This window comes from Sebastes umbrosus, chromosome 4, assembly GCF_015220745.1.
Source record: "Sebastes umbrosus isolate fSebUmb1 chromosome 4, fSebUmb1.pri, whole genome shotgun sequence".
Classification (NCBI taxonomy): Eukaryota; Metazoa; Chordata; class Actinopteri; order Perciformes; family Sebastidae; genus Sebastes; species Sebastes umbrosus.
Window position 1 is genome coordinate 33,822,747 of NC_051272.1, and position 12,761 is coordinate 33,835,507.

Below are 12,761 nucleotides of genomic sequence, written 5' to 3' on the forward strand. Positions count from 1 at the left end.
CTTTGTGTATTTGTCTAATGATATTCTGTCTGGTTCAAAGCTGCCATGTTCATGGAGCATTGGAAGAGGAGGCAGATGAGACTGAACTATGAATGGGACCTGACTGGGTTTGAAGATGAGGAGGTGAGTGGTGCCCAAATGACATGGAGGAGGTGAGCCAGACCTGTGTGAAGAACCCCATCAGCTGTATTATACATGTTTTGCTACATGTCATACAAGTTGGCGCAAAGTTAAAGCTGATTCATTTATAATATTCAAGATTTAAGTACTGAATTTCCCCCCTTAAAGTTACCATGATAAATAATATCCCAGCCAGATTTCTAAGAAATTAAAGAGTATTTATTTTTAGTTTTGCAATGTACTTAAACTGTTTCAATTTTAAGCATTTTTGTCAAAGACAATGGAGGGATTTTTTCATGTTCTAATTAATGAATACATCACTATTAGTAATAGTTAATGGTGTGATCTAGACACACCAAAAAGTGGGCAGTCTTAGAATGTAGTGCAATACTGAGTCTCCACACACACCTATACCTTGTCTCTAAAAGTTGCAGATTGATTGATGGATGGATGCCATATTACTGATATTGAAATTGGTTGGTACTAGCTTACGTACGTCATTTTGTTTTACAGGAAGAAAAGATGATTGGATTTTGATATATATATATATATATATATATATTTGTTTGCATATATTGTTAAATAGATGTGCAATATGACCTAAAATGATCTAAAAGGGTTAAAAAGACAATTTGCATTTCATCTCGACTTAAATAGATTTTGTGCAAATCTGTCAACTTTCAAACCCTACAATTTATTCTTGTGTAATTCCTCTTCAACACAGTAAAACATGTGATGAAATGAATGTAATAATCGGAGTTAAGGTTATCCTGGCTGTTTTTACTAACACCCCCACCTCCCTGTCCACCCGTCTCTCTCTCTCTCTCTCTCTCTCTCTCTCTCTCTCTCTCTCTCTCTATCTCTCTCTCTCCCTCTCTCTCTGGATTTATTTTCACAGGAAGCTCTCAAGGTTTGGATAAATTCCTATTACTAGATAAACTCCTCTCTTTACTCCTGTAGCCTGTCTGCTGCTGCTGCTGCCAACCTCTGATCATAAAACATCACAAAATACTCATGTGTGTTACTATAAATGGTATTTGCAAATGGAGCCTTATAATTACATGGTGTACAACATAATTGAGGTTATCTCTATCAGTATACTTCATAGTTGTTACGATATTTTTACAAAATATATTTTTACAAAGTCAACTCCATCTTGCCTATCCAATTAGTAGCACGTCTGACCTCTGACAATGTCTTCATATAGCATTAGAGTTCCAGAGATGCCAAATCTAGACAAAATGCAACAAGGACAAGTAATCCCAAATTCAGAGCTCAGTGGCAGGAATACAGGAAGTATACAGCCTAAACCATTCCCAATGAACTGAATCTGAATCTGCGTGACCCAGACATAAACAAATCTGTGTCTTCACAAAGTTGGGATTTACAAGGATTGATGCTAGTTTAAGTACTGGCCCCACGGGCCACCAAGCCCCTAAACTTGGAGGCCAAAGTTAATTTGTGTAGGCCCAAATGTAAACTTAATACAGAAAAGGTAATTTAATGCAATAATTTAACACAACCTTCATTAATTGTGACATTACAGAATTAAAATATGGAATTATTTGTTTTAATTGAAATCACTTGGCATCAGTAGTTTTAATTATGTATTATAAGCTGCTTAGAGGTAGTGTTAGGAAGTTAAACGGGTCATAATTCCCCTCTCTAATATCTCTTTTGTATTGCTGTAAAAACATTTACTTCTAACTGTATTTATGCAAGTTTCTCAGTATCTTTCTCCTTGATGGGGCATTATACTGTACAATCGTATAAAGACAAGTTTTAATATGGAAAACTAGAATACACTACTAAACATAAGAAGAATGTGTGCGTGTAATGCACATGAGAATAGCCAGTCCCCCAATCAATTAGAACGTAAAAAGTGAAATAAATATTGTTAGCTAATTTTTTGAAACACAACATTGCTGAAGTGAACAAAGGACTTTATGTTTACTTCACATCAATACTGCTCCGCTAACTTTATCACTGTTGCTTCTTTCTCTGACAGTCACACTGAATGGGGCCTGGGATGGATGCCAGAAAACAATTTACAACCACAGGAAATGGACAAAATAAGGCAAATAGGATCCCCTTAAAATATATTTCTGTCCAATACAACAACACACAAATTACAGCCTCAAAGATTGTGATAGGGTGGAGTCACACTCTGATATATACATAATATTTACCCACACCTGTAAAATGTGTCTGACATTTAGATTAATTTAACAGTCATAACACATTTTAACTCAAGAATATGAGGAGTTTCATTTCAGAATCCCACTCCCAGGTTCCATAAACTGTTGCTATCAACCTTTACAATATGATAATGTTTCCTCTCTTGAAGCACTGTGATTATTTCCTGATCTTTCACCTCAAGCTTTTTTTCTTCTGTTCACTTCTGCTCCAGCTGTGAGTGTTCATTTCACTTTCTTACACAATGTTTCATTTAAAATCTGTTATGTTAAAATACTACCGGTGGTTCTGGGGGGTAAGTATGGACTCTACTATTGTGCTCATGTGTTGTCTACCTGTTGTTCATCCCTGAAGCTGTCAGAGAAAACAGCTGCCACCTGTTAGAGGTAGGAAGGGTTGATAGAGTTTGACGGGGGAAAGGGGCGTGAGATGTTAGGAGGGGTTGATAGGGTGTGAGTGGGGTTGGAGGGGGGAAAGGTCTACCCAATTAACTCCCCAGCTCACAGCATTACATTCACTTCTCCTCAATGCTTCCGTCTTTTGGCTCAGAAGAGTCCGCCTTTAGTGCGAGCTTCCTGCCATTTCGCCACACCCTTGAGGTTCTTCTCTTTTACTTTCAACTGCTCTCCAGTCTAGCATTTGGAGAAGGGTTGTGTTGAACCTTTCTGCTTGGTTACCCTAGGGTGTTGGTGCCCAACACCTGATAGTTGCTGCATACGTCTTGAATAGGTTCTCAAACTTGGTTGTGATAGGGTGGATTGGGTACTCAAACTGTGGAATAAAATCACATAAATTTCTTTTCTGCAACTGTCTTTCCTGACTTATTCTGAGTGCCATAGGGTTAGGAAACCCATAGATTTAAGTAGAAGTAGCATAGGACTTATATTTTGACCGCTACTCATAGACGCAACAATGCCTCCGCTAATGAACGGGGCAGTATGCTACCTCAGCAGCAATGGTTAACAATGAAAGAAGAAGAAGTAATGTTGAGGCTCTGCTTCCACAGATAAGGATGGTAAGGGGACTGCATTTATGAAATATTTTTCTACCCTAAGCGCTTTATAATTTGCCTTTCATTCACCCATTCACACACACACACACACACACACACTCCCACACCGATGTTGGCGGAGCTGCTATTCAAGGTGTTTGCAAAGGGAGAAAAGTCGCTACTGGTAGTGTTTGAGATTATACCATGGCTCTGTAAACAAGGCAAACGCTACTCAAGTTACTTGTTGGATGTTAAAAAGTTCCTCCCTAGTGAATGTAACCAGAGAGAGAGAGCAGAAAGCAAAATATCTTGGATCTCTAATTAGAATTATTAGAATTTGGTGGTCAAAGGTCACTGTGACCTCAGAAAAAAATGTTTTTGGCCCTAAATCAAGAATTCATATGCTAATTATGACAATTTTACACAAAAGTCTAACGGAATAAAATTATGTAGTGATGACATTTTGAACAGACATGGATATAAACCATGGTTTGTGTATGTAAACTGTAAACTGGTTAGCGGAGGTGTACAACTGCGTGGTGCTAATTCTAGTTCAAACTGTTATTCATTTGTCCAACAGTTATTTGATTGCATTAAAAATTTTAATTTTCTTCCAAGTTAAATAAGGTCTTCTTGCACAGCACATGTGTATTATGTGATAGTTGTTGTTCATTTAAATGCCTTTTTGAAACAGCTCTTGGACAGACTAGTCTCTTCTACCATACATACCCCATCTGATATATACTTGTGTTTCACTGTTTACTGTATTTCTGCCATTTCTGTTTGTGTCACCAATACAGGACCACCCAAGGGCCGAATATGAATTCAGGGTCATGCAGAAGTCACTCAGCAAAGATCAGAAATCACAGCACAAGGTAATTATATGGTAGGCTTTACATATTTACATCTTTCAAGTTATATGTGTCACAAGTTCAATCCTTTTTTAATTTTTAATTTTTACTTACGTTGCTTTTTGGAGCCTTTCAGTTGTTTTTCGCGTCTACATTGTTTCACAGATAGTGTGTTGTTTATACCTTGTTGCCAGGCTGTAAATATTCGATCAACAATTTGTAGGCTATAGTCGGGATGCAATAGATTAATGTATTGTACAAATACAGTTAAAACTGTTGACTGGCTCCAAGTTCGGAGGCACATGATTTAACTCTGCTGTTGTTGGTTGTCGAGGCCATAAACTGTCAGGTTGAGCAGTTGAACATAATGCTAGTATTGTAGGAGTTCAAGAATCCGTTTTCCATCAGCATTTTGATTCGCATTCAGTTCTACTGGAATTCAAGCCGTGCTACTACTAGGACGTTTTTTGGTGAGAAATTAACTTTTCTGCTGCTGTAATAGTCCTTGTTCAACACTGCACAGATGACTTAAAGGGTAACTTTGGTATTTTTCAACATAGACCCTATTTTCCCATGTTTATGTGTCTAACGCCGGGACAGACTGGGCATGTCAGGAGCATGTGGCGGCTGCGTGATACACGCGTCAGGTGTTCAGACCAGCTGCGTTTCTGCTGCTGCTGCTGTCAGCCCTGTTTTTCTACGTAGAGTTTGCCTTTCATAATGGGCATTTCATTATAAATGTAATTTATATTTATTTTAGACAGAGAAAGGTTAAGAAACGTGTGGTAATTTGTAAATTATAGTAATAATCCACAATTAACTAGAATGAACTATATTCATTCATGGAGCTGTGCAAGTCACTGCATGTTCTAAAAGACTGTCCTGCAAATATTTCAGAATAAAAGCCTTGTGTTAGCAAATTAAGGAATTCTGTCCACAGAAAAAAAACGCTTCAGGGGTTTTATTTTGAAATGAAAGCAGCAAGTGTTAATTGCACTTTACTGAATTTGCATGTTGCAGGTGTAGTGAACTTATTTTTATTTATCTATTTTTAGATTGAAAAGCTCACATGTCGAGACCGCTTCCCAGCCTACATGACTAACATTGTCATGATGCTGTTAATGGTAAGAACCAAATCCTCTGCACACTGTACATCATTGATGATTCACAGAAACGTTGTGCAATGATTATTTCTTTTTCCCCCTCAGTCGTATTCTGCTTGTAATCCCGAAAACCTTTTCATTGTCAGATTGGCGTTACGTTTGCCATTGTGTTTGGTGTGATCCTCTACCGTATCTCCACCAAAGCCGCTCTTCATATGAGCTCCAATCCGGTCACACGTAGCCACGTACAACTGACGGTTAAAACCACTGCAGCCATCATCAACCTGGTGGTCATCCTCATACTGGATGAGGTGTACGGAGCTGTGGCACGATGGCTCACTGTGTTAGGTAAGTTAGGTGTCGAATGATAATAGTGGACAATGGGACTTTTTAACAAAGGGAAATTAGTGGGTCACACTGTTACCCTTTTATTCACGGTTCAGGGACCTATTTTCTCGATTTTGTTTTTGACCAATTCATCTGATATAACGGGGTTGTGCATGTGCATTTATAGACTGTAAATTGAAAGTGTCAACGAGGTATTTACAAAATGTTCACCGCTCAAAGCAGGCAAGTTCTGTTTTGGTTTTGGAGATGCAAGGTTTTATTTTAAAAGTGAATTTCTCTTTTGTAAACAGTTAGTGACTCTGTAGCACAGGAAATTGTATTCATGCGTTTTTTACTTCAATAATTAATACGATTGAATTCATATATTTGGTGACAATTACATGCAACAATATTGCTCTAATGCCATCTTTAAAATATAAAAAACAACCATTTCAGGATTGTGTCTCTCCCAGGTGTATAGTAGTGATGCACTGTAGTTTATAGGAACAGTAAAATAAAATGACATGATACACATTTATAGGACCTTTTATTTCTACTAAAATATGTTTAAATGGATGCACTGGCTTCTGTTTTATTTCAAGAAAAGAGTGAGAATACAGATAACTTGGGGATGCAGAGAGTTCATGTCAAGACCTGTTATCCATTGTTGTTATACCTACTCTAGGATACGTACAGTAATATAACAGGTCTTTCACACAACTCGTGCAGTATAATCCAAGTCTCATTTATCCAGTCGTATGCTTGTTGCTTCCCAAACACATGCATCTTCGCTAAAACCTTACTGTTTAAATCACTTCTAACACTATGGTCTCATGCTTTTGGAGGCGCGCTGCGAGTCTGTGCATTATTTTCCGCACTGAAAATTCACATTTCAATTGATTTATATATATATATATGTGTATAGTATAGTTAGAGCGATCAACAACCGCTTATATGGATTAGGGATGTGCGGGATTAGTCGACTAGTTGATTAAATATTGCTACCCTCGCTAGTCAGCACCAGAAATACTACTCTGTTAAACTTACTGACTTCCACGCCACTGCATTCTCCCGGCTCCCACCTGCCACCACCTCCTCTTTCCAAAATAGCTTTGATTGAGGTTTTCTAATGAAGCTTCAAATGCCTGTCGCCATATATTATGACGTTATCTCCCATAAAAAAATGCAACAATTACAGAGACGTTACAGAGACAATAGAGGGCTGAGCGCCATGTCACTCGCTGTGTGTTTTAGAGAGAGAGAGAGAGAGAGAGAAAGAGAAGGTGGAAGGTCATAAAACGTGCACACTAAGATACTAATGGTAGTCTATAAGCGATGCCAAACCATGACTCCTCTTAGACCACAGTCCCCGCTGGCGTTTCATCAAATATTACACCACACACTGGGTTTGTGAGGCACATTCCTAACCGGGTGACCGGAGCAGACACCCGGCGGTTACCCTCCTCGTTTCCCAGTGGGAACTGGACACTGGACTCGCCCTTTGAGCCCTTGGAGCAGGTGAGCCTGGACATGAGTCATGGTCAAGAGGGCGGAGGATATTTTTGCCTTACCCCAGCACCCCTCCTGCATGTCTATCAGCGAGGATAGTGACATGGTGGAACTGTGACCGAATCCATCTTTCCAATCCATCAAGGTCATCACTTCCATAATGGATGGATTTGCGCTGGTGTTTTATAGTATGTGATTGGGTGACTCAACCCGAACTTGCTTTTTGTGAGAGTGATGGTTTATGAATTGGTTTTATGAATGAAGCATGTGGCCAAATGGTGGAGGATATGTTATGAAAAGTAACTGTACTGCCTGTTTTTCATTGCAAATTGCAAAAAAAAAAAAAAAAAATTGTCTGTTTCTTTTTAGAGGTTCCTAAAACAGACAAGAGTTTTGAGGAACGACTTATCTTCAAGACCTTCATTCTCAAGTTTGTCAATGCTTTCACCCCCATCATCTACATTGCTTTCTTCAGGGGAAGGTTAGTAACCTCTCACCACCCTCATATAATTTCAATAAATGGCAAAAATGATAAATACATGTTTGAATATAAAGAACACTTGATATCTACTCTTACTATTTCATTCATTTTTCCCTCTAGACTGGTAGGTAGACCAGGCAGCTACCTGTACGTGTTTGAATCCTACAGAATGGAAGAGGTGAGCTTTACACTTTTACAAATTTATCTGCAAACAAAACCTTCTGTAACCACACGCTGGGATTAGAATTGAGGTGCTTTTTACATGCTTATAACAATAATTAACACCTTTGTACTTCACTTAGACACTTACATTGGCACTCTTACCTTGGCAAACAACCTTGGAAATATTTCATAAAACATACACGTAGTACTGTTAAAAAAATAATTAACAAATCCTTTCTACTGATACTTTTTGTTTGGCGTGTATTTGGGGTTTGCAGTGTTATGTACTGCTTCCAGGAAATAGCCACAGCCGAGAAGACACTGACAAAAGCTCTCACCTTCTCCCGCCTAGTCAACTTTTATAAATTGCCAAACTAACAACCAGCCATTCTCAGATTACACACATAACACATGTTTTTAAGGCTCATTCTATTCTTTTTACAGTAAATTTGACAGTTTCAGCCAAAAAAAAATCAGATTAGATTTAAAAAAATAAACGAATGTAGGGATAAAATGTGAAAATATAATTAAACAGTGAAATTAATAACTTTTTAAAAATGCTTATTGCAGCCTCGAGCAGTCTCTCTCTGGCTGAATGCAGCTGAATATCCAATTCACCCAACACTGTAAAATGTACACTGCAAAAAATCCTTGTCCATGATTTTGCAACTGGAGAATTCAGCTCAATATAGCACACACGGAGGAATCCATTGCTTCCATTGAATACATTTACCATCAACACTGATTGGACATCCACATGTGGCAAATTTCTCTTTTAATAAGATATTAATACTGATCAACACTCCTTTAAACCCTTACATACTGTATACAGTATTTTGGTTTAAGGCCTACTCGTTAAAGTGCCTTTTTGCTGTGGTGGACTGTAATTCTGGACTGTTTTACAGTGTGCTCATGGAGGCTGTCTGATGGAGCTGTGTATCCAGCTGAGTATCACCATGGTGGGGAAGCAGCTAATTCAGAACAACCTTTTTGAGATTGGCGTACCGTAAGTATGCATCACTTTAAATTGGTCGTTTATCATGACAAATCACATTGGCATGAAGTACATAAGGCCTAAACCTGAAATAGATTTTCTCAAATCCATTGTTTCTTTTTAAAAGCCGTTTCTCACCAGTGCGATGCGAAAATGCAGGGCGGGAAATACGGACAATCCAACTATGCACACCGCATCCCGTGCAAATTAGTTGCATTGCCAAGTTCCGTTTTCGTTAATGAGGCCTAAGGAGCTTCCTTCAAGTGCCCGTATCCACTTCACACAACAAAAACACAGACAGAGAATGTTTATGGGACTAATGTTAACTACTCAATACATAAACTAATCGGACCCCAAATTTGATGCTAACGCTCGCTGTTGTGACTAGCCCCGTTGTCCGACCAACATATAGCGTTGGCAAGTGCATATCAGCTATATTACCATCTTCATCGTATTCCAGCCGCTTGGCGAGCTCAAGCCATATATTGTCTTTTATTTGGTTCATGAGGTTGGAGTGTTTGTTGTGCATTTTTGGGTGTTGAGAAGGGGACGGCCCATTATTATTCCGAAAAAACTAATAATCCGAAAAATTTCCCATTGGACTGAAAAAGTCCATTTGTCCGACAGTCTGTTACCCCAAAAACAAACGCCGGCTGTCCCAAGGCCCATTGCTCTGGACATACTCACTCTCCGTGCAACAAACAGAAGGACAAGGCTAATTATGCAGAATGTGTTCACATTTCACGCGTATGTGTGTGTGTACGTGTTCCTCAGCAAGCTGAAGAAGCTGATTCGCTACATTAAGTCAAAGCAAGGGGCTTTTCAAGAAGAAGAGAGAAAGAAGAAGCTGCAGAGATACGAAACGGACCACTTCCTGGAACCATTCGCTGGGTTAACACCTGAATATATGGAAATGAGTCAGTACCCTTACACACACTCACTACTTTGTGTCTGCAACAGTAGACAAAGGCAAAAGCAGAACATTCACAAGTATGATTTTATGTGGTCTTAAAAGGTTATATATAATATGGGATTCAGAGCACTAATATAGCAGCAAACAACTACTGTTTACCCTCTGTAAAGACGTAGAGGAGTAATGTCTACCTGAGCAGAGAATGAAGTCCCTTTCCCTCTCTGAGTGTTGTAATCTGAGCTTCTCTGTGTTTTGTTTACGTAGCCTGGTTAGCTGCGCGTGCATGTTAGTGCATGTGAGTCTCCCCCACTGGCTAGCTCATGCCTGCCACTCTGCATTGCACTCATATGACTGTTACTGCCAATAACCGACGCTTGCTCAGTGTCTGATACCTACGCATAAGTAAACCAAAAAACGAACTTATCTTACATTGGAAGTTTATTTTGAAAAGACACTGTATGCATTCATATCTACACTCAACGTATTTTTCATCTCCATCTTATCATGTTTAAGCAAGGTCTGACATATGCACACATTCTCACAGCACTTCCGGTTTTTGTATGTTTTTATGCCTCCGCACCGGGGACAGCCGTCGCCGGAGGCATTATGTTTTCGGGCTGTCCGACCGTTCGTACGTACGTGCGACTGTCTGTCCATCCGTCACATTAACGTGAATACGATATCAAAGGAACGTCTGGAGGGAATTTCTTCAAATTTGGAACAAACATCCACTTGGACTCAAGCAAGAATTTGATTGGATTTTGGTGGTTAAAGGTCAATGGATAGACATGGATATAAACTGCAACTTAAAGGCAGGGTTGACGATGTTATCCAGTATACACTATTTGTTATATTGGTTGAAATGGTCTTTACACCCCGACAGCGATCCATTACTTATGAGCTCTGAAAAAGGACCGGAAAAGAACCATCATCTGTAGCTGCTGTAATCCTGTAAAAACGTCTACCGATCACTGCCTCGTGGTCTGCTTGGAAAGAACCAATCAGATGTTCAGTAGTTACGATGCGGCGGTGCTCGTGCATGTGTGTGGGGGGGGCGTTGCCGGGGGTGGGTTTAGACGGAGCTCCTGAGGCGATGCTACTTTCAAAATTATGCTAGCTTTCCAAAATCGTCGACCCTATCTTTAACTTTTTGGCGAAGGCATACAATCGCGAGGCGGTATTTCTAGTTATTTCTAGTTTATATGATGGAATGACTGGTTTCCAGTACAATGCACCTTAATAAGTAGTAGATGCATATACTGCTAATCAACTGTATAGGGCTTTAGTAACTAAAGTGTCTTTACATCATGCTAGGCTGGAACCAATCACAGATAGAAGGCTGACAGTATAGAGATGACTTTGTAATATATGATTCTCTCTTCTTCCATGTCCAGTCATCCAGTTTGGTTTTGTTACATTGTTCGTGGCATCCTTCCCCCTGGCTCCACTCTTTGCTCTGCTCAACAACATCATTGAAATACGACTTGATGCCAAGAAATTTGTTGCTGAGTTGCGAAGACCAGTGGCAGCAAGAGCCAAAGATATTGGTGGGTTATATTCAACATACTGTAGCTCTAGCGATAGTAAAGGAATACAATGAGATCTTGGTGAACTGTAGAAAAAAAGAATCAGTCTTATCTGTAAAATCCAGCAGTTGATGCATATTGTTATGTCTACAGGTATATGGTACAACTTACTAAGAGGGGTAGCAAATGTGGCCGTCATCATTAATGTAAGTAAAAACATGAATGTATTAATTGATTGCAATGCATGTACTGTACAGTATGAACATATTCTTACTTGCTTTGACTCTGTACTCTGTACCATCACATTGATTTGAAACAATGCAGTGACACACTTTAATTTGAGAGTGTTTACATTCATATCCATATGCAAATTGTAAACCTACATCAGTACAATAGTAAACTGCAGTGCTATTTAGCACTGTCGGGGGTTGTGAGTGAATAGAAAATCACACTGAGTGACCACGCCTGGCCATTGAGGCTGCTGGACACAGACAAACCTGGCTTCACAAAAAAAAAAAACAGACTGTGGCACAGTTCTGTCTGCTCCTCCAAAACATCTTGTGGCTGAATCTACCACGTGTGAGCAGAAACCAACCACTTCTCACTCCCAACTCGTCAAATACCGACACTTGGTCAGTGCCCCTCGGTGTCTGATACCGACGTACCGAGGAACCCTTTAGCGTGGGACACACCAGGCTTTCAACTAACTCCAATGTAAACACATCCACGTCATTATCAGACGGTCAGAGCAACAGACTTTCACCGCCGTTCGTGTCCCGTGTGAAACCAAGTCAATGTTGACTTATTTTACCTTACTTTTGTTTCGTAACTTACATACTTAACGTCGCGTACATAAGTTACGTAACAAATGTACTTATTTAAACCCAAACCACAATCTTTTCCTAAGCCTAACCAATAACTTTTGTTGCCTAAACCTAACCTAGTAAACCTAAAACTAGGTAAACCTCCTTTGGAAGTTTATTTTGAAAAGACACTGTATGCATGTAACGTCAGGAAACTGTATGTTTTCTGTGAACACAAAAGTTTATTTTGAAAAGACACTATGCGAGCATAAACTGACACGCCGTCCCTGACTAGTTCAAAACCGACGCTAGAGGGGTACCTAGATCATCATAGTTTGAGGCATAGGGCCACTGACCAAGTGTCGGTATTTGACAAGTTGGGAGTGAGAACGTGTTGCTGAAACTCACATGGACTTTTTAAAAGAATAAATTCTATGATCACATTTTTAAGTCCACAATAAGCCCATAACCGTATCGTTTATGCTAACCAAGTTTCTTGGGGGAAACTTTGAACTGTACTGACCGTGTTGACTTTTCATGACTTGACAGTGGACCCCATTGTTGTCATTATCATTGTACAAATGTTATAAGTTCTGAGGATCTGTGAATTTTCTCTTATTTCACCCTGATATTTTACGGTTGTAGCAGTAGATATGACTAAATAATCTCAACCCAATGTTACTAGCTTTGTCAGAGCTTTCAACACATCTCACAGTCTTCATCAGCGAATGTCACCAACATTCAACACGTCATGCGATGAATTGTCATATGGATGTGAGGAGGTG

General features: G+C 39.4%; 1 protein-coding gene across 5 annotated transcripts in view; it reads left to right on the forward strand.

Annotated features, from left to right (window-relative positions):
- LOC119486706 (anoctamin-1-like) overlaps window positions 1-12,761 on the forward strand; it is a 47,225-nt gene that overhangs the window by 25,945 nt on the left and 8,519 nt on the right. For 3 of the 5 annotated variants that reach the window (XR_005206580.1, XM_037767017.1, XM_037767015.1), the window contains exons 12-22: window positions 41-123; window positions 1,019-1,030; window positions 4,108-4,182; window positions 5,214-5,282; window positions 5,408-5,609; window positions 7,467-7,578; window positions 7,699-7,756; window positions 8,646-8,746; window positions 9,509-9,651; window positions 11,042-11,194; window positions 11,327-11,379. Coding sequence is in view for 4 of the 5 variants with exons in the window: in XM_037767017.1 (XP_037622945.1) it covers window positions 41-123; window positions 1,019-1,030; window positions 4,108-4,182; window positions 5,214-5,282; window positions 5,408-5,609; window positions 7,467-7,578; window positions 7,699-7,756; window positions 8,646-8,746; window positions 9,509-9,651; window positions 11,042-11,194; window positions 11,327-11,379 (1,061 nt within the window). In the remaining variant the exon portion in view is untranslated. The remainder of the gene's footprint in view (window positions 1-40; window positions 124-1,018; window positions 1,031-4,107; window positions 4,183-5,213; window positions 5,283-5,407; window positions 5,610-7,466; window positions 7,579-7,698; window positions 7,757-8,645; window positions 8,747-9,508; window positions 9,652-11,041; window positions 11,195-11,326; window positions 11,380-12,761) is intronic. The other 2 variants (XM_037767016.1, XM_037767018.1) reach the window with 2 other exon arrangements.